Source organism: Melanotaenia boesemani, chromosome 2, assembly GCF_017639745.1.
Source record: "Melanotaenia boesemani isolate fMelBoe1 chromosome 2, fMelBoe1.pri, whole genome shotgun sequence".
In the NCBI taxonomy this organism is placed as follows: domain Eukaryota; kingdom Metazoa; phylum Chordata; class Actinopteri; order Atheriniformes; family Melanotaeniidae; genus Melanotaenia; species Melanotaenia boesemani.
Genome location: NC_055683.1, coordinates 11356028 through 11367887, shown reverse-complemented (window position 1 = coordinate 11367887; position 11860 = coordinate 11356028). Strand labels below are relative to the sequence as shown.

General features: G+C 36.2%; 2 protein-coding genes across 2 annotated transcripts; both read left to right on the top strand.

Moving 5' to 3' along the window:
- The first annotated feature begins 926 nt into the window (after positions 1–926).
- On the top strand, positions 927–6073 carry LOC121653945. Its single transcript, XM_042007744.1, has 3 exons — positions 927–1656; positions 2547–5213; positions 5724–6073. Exon 2 carries the CDS (start codon positions 2554–2556, stop codon positions 5203–5205), a length of 2652 nt encoding a protein of 883 aa, XP_041863678.1. The 5' UTR covers positions 927–1656; positions 2547–2553; the 3' UTR covers positions 5206–5213; positions 5724–6073.
- LOC121654385 lies at positions 6070–10326 on the top strand. Its single transcript, XM_042008507.1, has 4 exons — positions 6070–6704; positions 6848–7006; positions 8604–8699; positions 8888–10326. Exons 1-4 carry the CDS (start codon positions 6195–6197, stop codon positions 9200–9202), a joined length of 1080 nt encoding a protein of 359 aa, XP_041864441.1. The 5' UTR covers positions 6070–6194; the 3' UTR covers positions 9203–10326.
- Positions 10327–11860: the final 1534 nt, after the last annotated feature.

Genomic DNA, 11860 nt, shown 5'->3' with positions numbered 1-11860 from the left:
TAGCAAAAACAGAGCAAAAGGGAAAGAAGAAAGGAGACAAAAAGATCACAGACAGAAGGAAAACGACCCTTCAATCCACACCATCACCAGACAACAAACTGTTCCACCTGTACATGAACACACCAGAAAATTTCCTACACTGTAAAAAAGAAAACTTAAATTTGTTCAGCTTAATATGATTTATAATCAAATATAACTTAAAATATTGAATTGCATCAGAAACTCATAATTGTAGTTTTTCCAACTATCTTTGATACGTTTTCTGTGTAAAGTTGGTCTCAACAATAAATGTATGTTGGCACAACACAAAAGTTTTAATTAGACCTGATGGTAAAACATTTAGAGTCAGGCCAACTACTGTCGCTGACTGTCAACATGTTGTAAAAACGAAAACTTAAATTTGTTCAGCTTAATATGATTTTTAATCAAACTGAACTAAAAATATTCAGTCGCATCAAAAACACATAATTGTAGTTTTTCCCACTAAATTTGATAAGTTTTCTTTGTTAAGTTCGTCACAACAATAAATCTATGATTGCACAACAATAAAATTTTTATTAGACCCGATGGTACTGCAGTGCGAGTCAGACCAACTACTGTCCACATGCTGTGCAAAAGAGCTACTAGAGCTTGTTGCAGGGGTTTTCATAGTTCCAGTTCTGGTGGTACCCTTTTAATCGTGTGCAGGCAGCATTTTCACTTTAAATACTAAAAGTTTAGTTAATTATTTATTGTAAAATCTGTTAAAATCGTGTTTTAGAGTAATGTATACTGTAAAAACAAAAACTTGCTTGTGTTCCCCTGAATTAGATTTTCAAAGTGAACTTGAGATGTTTAATTGCACAAGAAACTTATGACATTTGCTTGAACATCACATCACATTCCATTTATTTATTTATTTGTATTAAATTCAGATACTACTTAAATTATTTTATTAGAGTTGCAGGTTAACATTTTCCTCAAAGTGAAATAATCTGTCAGCTATCTTTTTTGGAGAGATTTTGAACAGTATAGTAATATAGGATCAATACCATTCATATTAAACTTCCCACTTTATTTTTCCCCTTTAAACAATTTTGGAAAATGATTGTACACACAATATTGGATACACAACCAGCATGTTACAGCTCAGGAGTAATGTGTCAGTTTATTTTCTATCCATGATTAATTTATTTGTCAATTATTTCCATGTTACACGATAGTTTTGCATTTAATCCAATTAGAGATGGTTTGTACAGTGTCCCACATCCACTGTAGAATAGTATAGCACAAAAAAGCAACACCTGGAGTAACTTCATGGAAGAGACTGTGGGTTTTAGTGATCTGAATTCTTGGATGGAGAAAGTATGATCTAATGATCATTTATTTCCTCTCATACTTTGTGCCAAAAGTCAGTAATAAGCAGACAAACAAAAATTAAATACATCAAAATAAAAGTTTAAAGTGTAAAAATGACCTGAACAAATAACTAATTTTGAGAAAACGCAAAAGTTTTCGTTAGACCTAACTAGATCCCAGTGAAGGTCGGGCCAACCGCTGGCACTGAAACAACGGGGTCTACACCGGAGTTCTGCAGGGTTTTTTTCTCTCCATCCACCATTTCAAGTTGCAGCCCTCGTGTGTTCGTCGAATGCTACCAGTATTTTCACTTTGACGGTGAGTACTTTTGTCGTTTAATCAATGTAAAATGCAACTTAAAGTTGTGTTTTACTAAGTTAATGTATATGGAATGTAACCGATGCCATACTGCGTGTCAACGAGGACCGCATTCAACCTAGCTTACATTCTAGCTAATACAAGCAACGTTAGCAGTAGTGGAAAACGAAGCAAATCAAAACAAACACACACAAAAAGTATGTGGAGGATTTTGCTACACGCAGAACATTTCTAGTGCGCCGATATATTCTCCGAACTATGGCAACAGGTTTACTGAGCGCTTCGCGTGTATTTTGACTAAGACAGTATTTCCTGAGCTCAAGCTAGCACTGAAGCATGGGTGGAGGGACAGATAACTAAATAAGTGAATAAGAATGAACCAAGCTAAATATATAAAATGTAACATCATGTTGACTTCATATTAAGGAAGGTTTTATGGCAAAACACATAATTAGTGGATTTAAGATTAAGATTAATTAAGATTTGCTGGCATGCACTTGATTGTACGGTACCAGTCAAACGTTTGGATATATTTAAGTATTTATTTTATTTAACCTTGATTGTACAAGCTACACATTAAGAACAGAGTCTTATTTACAATGTCGCCCTGGCTAGTGCCACATGGAGCAGGGATGGAGGGGGAGAGAAATAAAAGCGTAAATAATTTTGTACATTACAGTACATCATTGGAAATATAAAAGCAGTATTAGTTTGTGATAAAACTTTAATTTTTAATTTGTCAAAACGTTTTAAGTTTACTCACACTGAAAATAATTAAGTATACTGTGTTGATTTTGTGCACTGTTGTGTGTATATATATATGAATATTGTACAAAGCTGTAATTCGGCTCTCAGTGTTGATACTAATATAAATTATCTTCTGATTGCAGTTACTGCATGAGGTGTAGACGCTGTGGTTTCATCAGCTCAAGTCAAGAAGGTCTTTTGAGACACCATCAACTTAGGCACAAAAAAGAAACACTCTGGCCCTGTGTCTTCAGTGACTGTGTGTGTACCTTCAAAACACCTGGTGCGTTAAAATCTCACCTAACCAGATCACATTGTAGGAGTGAAAAAAGAGAGGAGACAGCAACTTTTTTTTGTGAATTGTGTGAGTTTAGAGAAATTTGTACTCAACGTACTTTTTTCACTCATCTTGGACATCATCTAAAGAATCAGGAAACTGTTCATTGCCCTTTTCTGCACTGTGATTTTAAAAGTAACAATTTTAAAACTTTTAGCTCGCATAGAAGTAGGAAACACAAAAATACAAAGGGAATAAGAAATTGTTTTAGAAGTAATCCTGAAAAAGAAACTTTTGTTACTGAGCCTCATGTACTTGACCAGTCCAGTAACTCTGAGGTAGTGGCCTTACCAAGTAGTTCAAGAGCAGATTCCAGTGAAAATGGTGGGGAAGACTTTGTAGAAGCCGAGACTATTGAACATAAACTTGCATCTCTTTTTCTGTGCATGCAAACCGTATTGCATGTTTCTAAAAGTGCAGTACAGAAAATAATTGAAGAATTGAATGATATTCTGCATTTTTCTAAACAGCATTCCCACGAAAGAGTAAGACAAATACTTACTGAACACAATATTAAAGTGGATGATAGTGTTGTTCAAGAAGTCACTGATGCAGTATTCAATACAAATCCATTAATTGTGACGACTGAAGCAAAAGGTGTATTGTCCACAGATCACAGGAGGAATCTTTATTTTAAAGATCATTTTCCTGTAATTGATCCAACTGAATACATATATAAAAGAACCCACAGAAACACCTTTGTTTATGTCTCTGTTATTCGGGTTCTGGAGAATTTATTGAGACAGCCAGATTTTTCAGAGAAATTAGTATTCAATCGAGAAGATAAACCTGGTCATTACTGGTCCTTTCGAGACGGTCGATACTTCAAAGCAAATAGACTTTTGGGAGTGGAAGAGACCAGTATTTCTATTGGGCTATACATTGATGATTTTGAAGTATGTAACCCTTTGGGAACATCTAGAAAAATTCATAAAATTACTGCTATCTATTGGGTTGTGCTTAATTTACCATCAAAATTTCGATCTACACTACCCTTAATTCAGCTTGCTGCTCTTGGAAAAAGTGCTGATGTCAAACTTTTTGGTTATGAGGCATTTTTTTATCCACTAATTGAGGATATCAAGTGTCTTGAAAGAGATGGAGTGTATGTTGAAGTTCTAGATAAGTTTGTCAAGGGAACAGTATTTTGTGTCTGTGCAGATAACCTTGGGGCTCATAGTCTTGCAGGCTTTTCTGAATCTTTTAATGTAGAAAAATTTTGCAGATTTTGTTGCCTTAATCGTCACCAAATAGGAACTGTTGAAGCACGGGATTTTCCATTAAGAACTGTAGAACAACATGATCAGTTTGTGGCAGAGTTGAAATCCAGTGATAAAGACAGTGTGAATGGTGTTAAAGGTGCCTGTGCTCTAAGTGAACATTTGTCCTACTTTCACCCAGTCACCGGGTTCCCCCCTGATATTTTGCATGACTTCTTTGAGGGTGTAATTCCTGTTGAATTATGTTTGTGTCTTAAAGATCTAATTAAAAAAGGATTTATTACACTTGATGGACTGAACAGCCGCATAAAATTATTCCCATATAAATTTTCTGACAAAGTTAACAAGCCACAACAAATTACAAAGGCCAGCTTTGGAAAGGGAAGAATAAGTGGCAATGGACATGAAAATTGGACACTTTTACGTTTGCTTCCTCTTCTGATTGGGAGTAGTATTCCAGAACAGGAGGCCTCATGGGAAATATTAATGGACCTTAAGGAAATTGTTGAGATTGTTCTGTCCACTACTCTGTCAGAGGAAATTCTGTGCTACTTGGAGAGTAAAATATCTGACCACCGGAAGCTACTTCTTGACACCTTTCCTGACTTTAGGTGTCTGCCAAAACACCACTTTATTGAACATTATGTACATCTCATAAGCTGCTTTGGACCTCTTGTGGACTTGTGGACTATTCGATTTGAGTCGAAGCACAGCTTCTTCAAAAAAGTGGTGCATGATGTTCTCAATTTCAAGAATGTGCTTCTTACCTTGTCTTCTAAACATCAGCAAATGATGGCGTACTACCTTGATGGACAAGATCTGTTCAAACCTAAACTGCATGTAAGCAATGTTGACACAGTTAATACAACATCATTGGAAGAAAAACTTAGGAAGGTGATTGAAAAGAAGTTTCATAATCAAGATACAGTGTCCCTTGCCAAAGATGTCTATATATACGGAACTCGGTATACAAGGGGCATGATTGTTTCGGCTGGACAATGCAGTGGATTACCGGAGTTCCACAAAATACTGAACATTGTTGTCAACTTTGAGAAAGTTTGTTTTGTCACTTCAAAGCTCTCCTCTTGGTTCATGGAACATTACAGGTCTTATGAAGTCATTGACAATGGCTATGCAGATATAGAAATCCTGGAGACAAAGGATTTGAATGATTACCACCCATTGGCTGCATATACAGTAACTGGAAAGTTGATGGTGACCGCAAGGACTTGCCTACTGCACTAAATGACATGGTATGTTGTATTTACGTGATTAATACATTTGACTGCACTTTTTTGTATATACTGCATATAATGAAAGTACTTGACATCCTTCCTAACAACAGCTATCACTCTCTGGAACAAAGATTTCTACTTCATGATCTGATTAATTATTTTTGTTAAAAAAACAAACAAAAACAAAAAAAAACACAACCCAAAACAAAAAAACTTACTACAACACTGAAATTTCCTGTGATAAAGTATTTTTCATTGCATTTAATATAAAACTTATTGGCTAGTACACACTGAAAAGTGGATTTTTGTTTACACTGATCAACCATGAAATATGGAGGTTTTATTGTTTCATAGAAAGTATAGTTTGTTATATTGTCATTTTTGTCTTGAATGAGTTTCCTTGATCTGTATAATTGTGTTAAATAACTGTTCATTCTACTTCACTTTCAGTAGTGAATGAATATATGTAAGCTAAGTTTAAAACCAGTCACAATTTTTTATTTTTTAAAAAATTTGTTTTCTTTATAGGCTTTGTTACTTCGAGTACACATCAACCCAAAACTTGTCCGGAAAGTCCACCTAACTGCAAACCCTGAATCTGTCCAGCAGCTTCAAGATGAACTTAGAGAAAAACTTCAACTTGAAGGTGAATTCTGCTTGCAATATGAAGACCCAGATTTTGGTAACGCACTTTGCAATTTAATGGAAATTGCTGAGTTGCCTGCAGAAAGAGCTGTCTTACACATTCTTTGGAATAAGGAATCACAGGGGCCGTCTCAAGCATCTGACATCTCTTCCCTTGATACAGCCAGTGTCAGTTCAGCAGCCTCCTCCCACAGCTCATCTTCGATTATTCGGAACATTATGTGAGACTATTCACAATGGCCCACACCATTTCCGGTACCCACTTTCTCATATGATGTTGAGTTAAGGCTTCGTAAGGCCAATGATGTTTATGCAAAAACTGGTAAAGGATTAAGTGTAACAAGAGACGTTAAAATGGAAATTCTAGATAAGCTGGCACAAGAGATCTTTTCACTGAAAGCCTACCCTGACAAACATCAAATTGAATCTGTTGCCTCTGAACTTGTGAACAAGCATCCTTGTCTTATGGAACCTGGTAGCAGCAGAGGTTATGATGGCTGGACAACAAGTATAAAGTACAAGCTCGGAAACTACAGATCAAAGCTGCGGCAGGCTGGCTGTAATGAGGTTTGTGTAAACAAGAAAAGAGGGAAGGATAACGTTGATGTTAGGTTTTCCTTGAAAAAAGCCAAGCGAGGGGAAGTCAATCATGTTCCTGATCATCCAGAGAGCTATGATGATGATGCACTTGAAGACCAAAGATGTTTCCTGGTAAATACAATGAAGAAAAACTCCAAAGACATGGAACTCATCAGCCAAAAGATGGAACTTACATTCTCCCTCAGGAGGAAGGAGATTGTTGAGGTGGAGCCCATGGTGCAGGAGATTCAGGAGAGATGGCCAGCTCTGTTTCTTGAAGAACAGGCAAGACATGTTTATATATATATATATATATATGTATGTATATATATATATATATATATATATATATATATATATATATAATTACACACAATGATTCTATGTTCTGTTATTATTGTTTTTGTACTGTTTTTGTGTTTCTATAGATTTGTGAGGAATTCTATCGTGTCACTACCAAGGATCTGTTGGGGACCTTTAGAGCAGCCCTAGACCAGTACACTCTAGGACTGCTTAAACTGTACCGTGCCAGAAAGGCAACTTTTGGTGATACCATGGAAGGACTCTTGGATAGGCTTGATAAAGAGGTACACTTACTTATTGATCATAATTTATTTTGTATTTTATAATCTTCATGGTGTAGTATATATTAGGCCCGAGAACTGAAGGTGGCTCAAAGGTCCATTTACTTTTGTTTATTATAATTCTTCTCATAAATGAATAGCCTTTTTGGGGGCCTCAATATACCTTAAAAATCACAAAACACACTCCAGCAATATGAAAAAATGTGCATTCTGATTTAGCTCCCTAGCCAGCAATTCTAACTCCATAACAGTTTTTCATGTAGTATGACTCAGAGCTTCTTATTTTTTAAGCCTATTTATCTTTCATTACCTGTGTTGGAGTGTTGGTAAACATTTTTTAATCTCTGTTTTCATAGAAACCTTATTTTTTAATTATTTGTTGTTGTTTTTTTGGGTTTTTTTTGTTTGTTTGTTTAAAAAAAGTTCATATTTATCAACATTTAATTTAAAAGTTCACATGAACAAGTTGACACTGAACCACAGACAACAAAATTGTGAGAACATTGTGACACTTAAAATTTTTAATATTTTCATTTTAGAAATTCTCCCATTTGCTTTTCATTCTCTAAAATAACTTAAATCAGGGCATATGCTTATCTTATCTTATGGTGTTTATTTTTGTCTTTCTGACATTGCTTGCATTTAAATCCATCTACCCAGGCTTTCCCTGCAGTACTGTGAATCGCCATGTACACCACACTGTCAAAGGGGACCGACTTCCCTCTGTTCTATTTTATAATAGTATGGCTCACTATTTGTAGCATTCACTGAAGGGATTTTGTTCTTTTCATAAGCTACAAAGAAGCTTTACCTATTCATCACCCACCAAAATTACTTGTAGCTGCTCATTTATACCCACCAAATTAAATTTAAAATCACATTTGGTCGGTTGGCGGTGTAAATTTAAAGCCAATGAATGTATGTCTGTGTAATATATATATATATATATATATATATATATATATATATACACATATATATATATATATATATATATATACATAATATATATATATATATATATATATACACATATACACTACACATATATATATAATATATATATATATGTATATATATGTATATATATATATATGTATGTATATATGTATATATATATATATATGTATATATGTATATATATGTATGTGTGTGTGTGTGTGTGTGTGTGTGTGTATCCATTGGCTAGTTTAGTTTGAATCTTTTCCTGAATCACTGGTTTTATAATTTTCCTACACCAGACACTAACACTAAAGCCAAAATAGCCAAACATTACTGTTTGAAACACATTTCGATGACCCTTGGAAATAGTTATGGTCTTAAAATGGTTTATTGAGATTTGATTTGGTAATTCAGGGAAATAAAAGCCCAATATTGCCACCCATTTATTGACTGAGAGACCCATTGATGCATTTGTACACCCTTCCCTCATTCTAATCTTCAGTATTCAGTGTTTTTTTATTATTATTACTTTTAGATTTTTTTACCTATATTTGTTGTCACTGTATTTATCAGCACAGGCCATGGTAGAAATATTTGTTGAGAGAGGCCTTCAGTCTCCAACCAAAAATCACTCGGTTTCGTATTTTGTCTTTTTCAGACATCTGACATTGCACTGCACAGAAAGACAACTTGTCTAGAGGGGTTACCCATATTTGTACGTGACACTTCTAAAAAGCTGTTCTTGACATGCCTGGTAAGTGCAGTATGTTTTTTATTCTTTTGTGCAGTCACAGGCACAAATGAACTGTTTATCAGTTTTTTTCTTACTCTTGTGCACAACACTTAATAAGATAGTTTAATATCAAACTAGCTGAAATGTAGTACAGTCCTCCCACTGTATGCTGTGTGATTGCTGAGCATTTGAACTTTTGGTTTCAAAAGGACACTGATCCAGATGACAAGCAGACCACAGGGGTCCAAATGGGTATCCTCACTGTTCTAGTAGATGACGACGCACCTCCTTCCACACCTACAGTAAACAGTATTGCCATTGTGTTGGAAGAGTCCATTGTCCTCAGCGATCTTCCAGACATCCCCACTGCCTTTGCATACCTTTTTGGCCTGCTCTATACACTGAACATGGAATTCCCCAAAGAGCACAAATACACTTTTGAAGTTGTACAGCATATCTTCATGGAACTTTCAAGCACTTGCTCACAGCGTGTCAGAAGCTTGAAGACTAAACTCTTAATGTAGGTTTTAAGCTGATGTGTTTTTGTTTTACATTATTTTAAGAGGCTTGCTGTCCCGAGCAGCCTATTGGACATCGGAAGATTTTAAAAAGTGCCACATTTACACTTTTATTATAACCCAGCAATTTTGAGATATAGGCCTGTTTTTACTTGGGTATATAGAAGTTGAACTTTTTTTGACTGATGACAGAACTGCTGGAAGAGGCCATTTTCAGTTTGTTTACTTCTTTTTTGTTTATTTCGAGGATACTGTGCAGTACAGAGCACAACTAAAGGGAAAGGTACAGAAGTCAAAAATATTTCAAAAATCCCATGCCTGACATCTGACTAATAATTTTTGATTAAAAATGTAATTAGGTTTGTAATTAGGCCTACACGACATGTTATTTCAACAGTGTTTCAATAATTACTGAAGTTTTCAAGGTGTGTTTATACTTGTCACTGTACTTCATTTCAGTTTTTATGTTCTGTATTTTGTTATCAAAGTCCAAATTCTGATTTCCATTTTCATGGTCAGTCTGCATCTTTGTTTTTTTTTTTTGTGTGTGTGTATGTACCAATTTAAATTTGGGCTAAATGCAAAAGGTTATTTATTATTTACACAAGTTCGTAAACAATATTGGATCGACAGCAATTGTTTGAAGAGACTTCATGTGCAGTTTTTCATATTTTTGACCTGGTTCAAATTTTGGCCAGGACAGGTTTAACCGCATACAGAATTGATGTTATTTTGTTGGCTGTTAGCTTTTTTGCAGTTGCTTCATTCTGGACGGTACCATGCACCTTGAACTGTATCTACCTTTATTTTTGTTGTTTCTTTTTTTATATTTAACTATAAATGTTGCATTGAAAATTTAATTAACATGCTAAGCTGTTAAAAAGGTAAGTTTTTATTATTTTGTTTGATTTTTTTAAACAGTATAATTTTCTTGTTTTGCCACAAAATAAGAAACCCCTCCAGACAAAATTAAGTTTTAGATAGCATGAAGAATGCTAACTTACCCCACTTTTTTCATAATGTAATTTGAGGAGAATGTTACTTGACATTTAACATGTGAATGATTCCAACTGGAAAAATGTTAAAATTGTTATTCTTACTGCTGTTTGTATTAAAATAAACATTTGAATTGTTGTCAACTTTTAGTAGACATTGATTGTAAAAATGAACAATTTTAGGTTTTACAAATATGAAATGATAAATTTTGGCAGCAAAATATAATTAATTGGCGGGACTAATTTTTATTTGCCATCTTTATTCACAATTTTAAGTTTGTATAGATGTGCTTGATATATTATCTCAACAAAAAAAACAATTAGTTTGGCCTACAACAAGTGATTTTGTTTAAAACTCAAAAGTTTGAGTTTTGTTTATAATTAAAAAGTTTGAGTTTTGTTTATAACTCAAAAGTTTGAGTTTTGTTTAAAACTCAAAAGTTTGAGTTTTGTTTATAATTAAAAAGTTTGAGTTTTGTATACAACGCAAGAGTTTGAGTTGGCCTCCAAACTCAAAAATCTAGTGCAGACAGTTGCCTTAAAATTTTGAGTTTTCTAAACTTTTTCATTTTTACAGTGTACAACTTTTACAAAAGCAGAAACACACACACAGAAAAAAAAACAAAAAAAAAAAAAAACAGGGCTGCCAGTCAGTAAAAGTTTTTAAATAATGACCAAATCAAATCAAAAAGACATAACAGCGACCAGATACTAACTCACAGGAAAAATACAATTTTATTTATTTATTTTTTTTTAATAATTATCGCTTAATATTAAAAACCCACTAGACAACTCAGTGACTGTGTCAGCATGCAGAGCATGAGAAACAAGGAGTGATCAGTGATTAAGAGTGGTGAGTGAGATCATGCAAATCGCTCACCACCACACAATCACGCCACACACAACCCACCCACCATGCCCCGTGGGGGACACCCCAGGCGGACCAGCGGACAGCGGGCCCCAACCCCCATAGAGCCAGCAGCCCACCAGCGAAGCCATCCCGGGACCCGGCCCCGGGGCAACCCCTTTAGTGGCATTAGGCACCCCTGCTCCCCAGGAGGCCCCCCAGGGCAAGACAGGCCAGGAGAGGCCGCCCCCCACGACCGGGCCATTCAGGGACCGCAGCCAGTGAGCCGCCACCCACCCCAGAAAGTTCCCACCCTCCCACACCCCTAACGGGGAATGAGAGGATTGGGACAGCGGCAGACCCACGGCCCCCCCCCCGGGCCCGCCCAAGCCCCCCCCCCCCCACAAGTGCACTTAACCCCCCCCTACCACACACAGAAACACATGCACACACCTATTTCCTTGCACACTCCCACTCATCATAACTCACATATGCCCTCTCAGCCCCACCCAAAAAATAAACACTCGCACAGCATCCAACCCTCCCACTCTCACTCCCCAGACACACCCCCACTCATCCTAACACATGCATGCGCACGCACACAAACATACCCCCCCATTCACACAAACATCCAAAGTATAGACACACACACAACATACAAGCATTCCTGCCTCACACCCCAGCACCTCCCCCTATAATCCCCCGAATCCCACTCAGCCCTCCTTCAAACCCCTACACCCCCCCTGCCCCCGGGCCATACCCTGGGTCCCAGGGTGTCAACCAGACACCAGGGCATGCACCAACCCACACCATGGCAGCACA

Coding starts and splice junctions, on each gene's coding strand:
- LOC121654385 (XM_042008507.1), top strand. CDS start 6,195: ATGGAAATTCTAGATAAGCTGGCACAAGAGATCTTTTCACTGAAAGCC. Junction 6,705..6,847: donor CTCTGTTTCTTGAAGAACAG/GCAAGACATGTT, acceptor GTGTTTCTATAG/ATTTGTGAGGAATTCTATCG. Junction 7,007..8,603: donor TGGATAGGCTTGATAAAGAG/GTACACTTACTT, acceptor TGTCTTTTTCAG/ACATCTGACATTGCACTGCA.
- LOC121653945 (XM_042007744.1), top strand. CDS start 2,554: ATGAGGTGTAGACGCTGTGGTTTCATCAGCTCAAGTCAAGAAGGTCTT.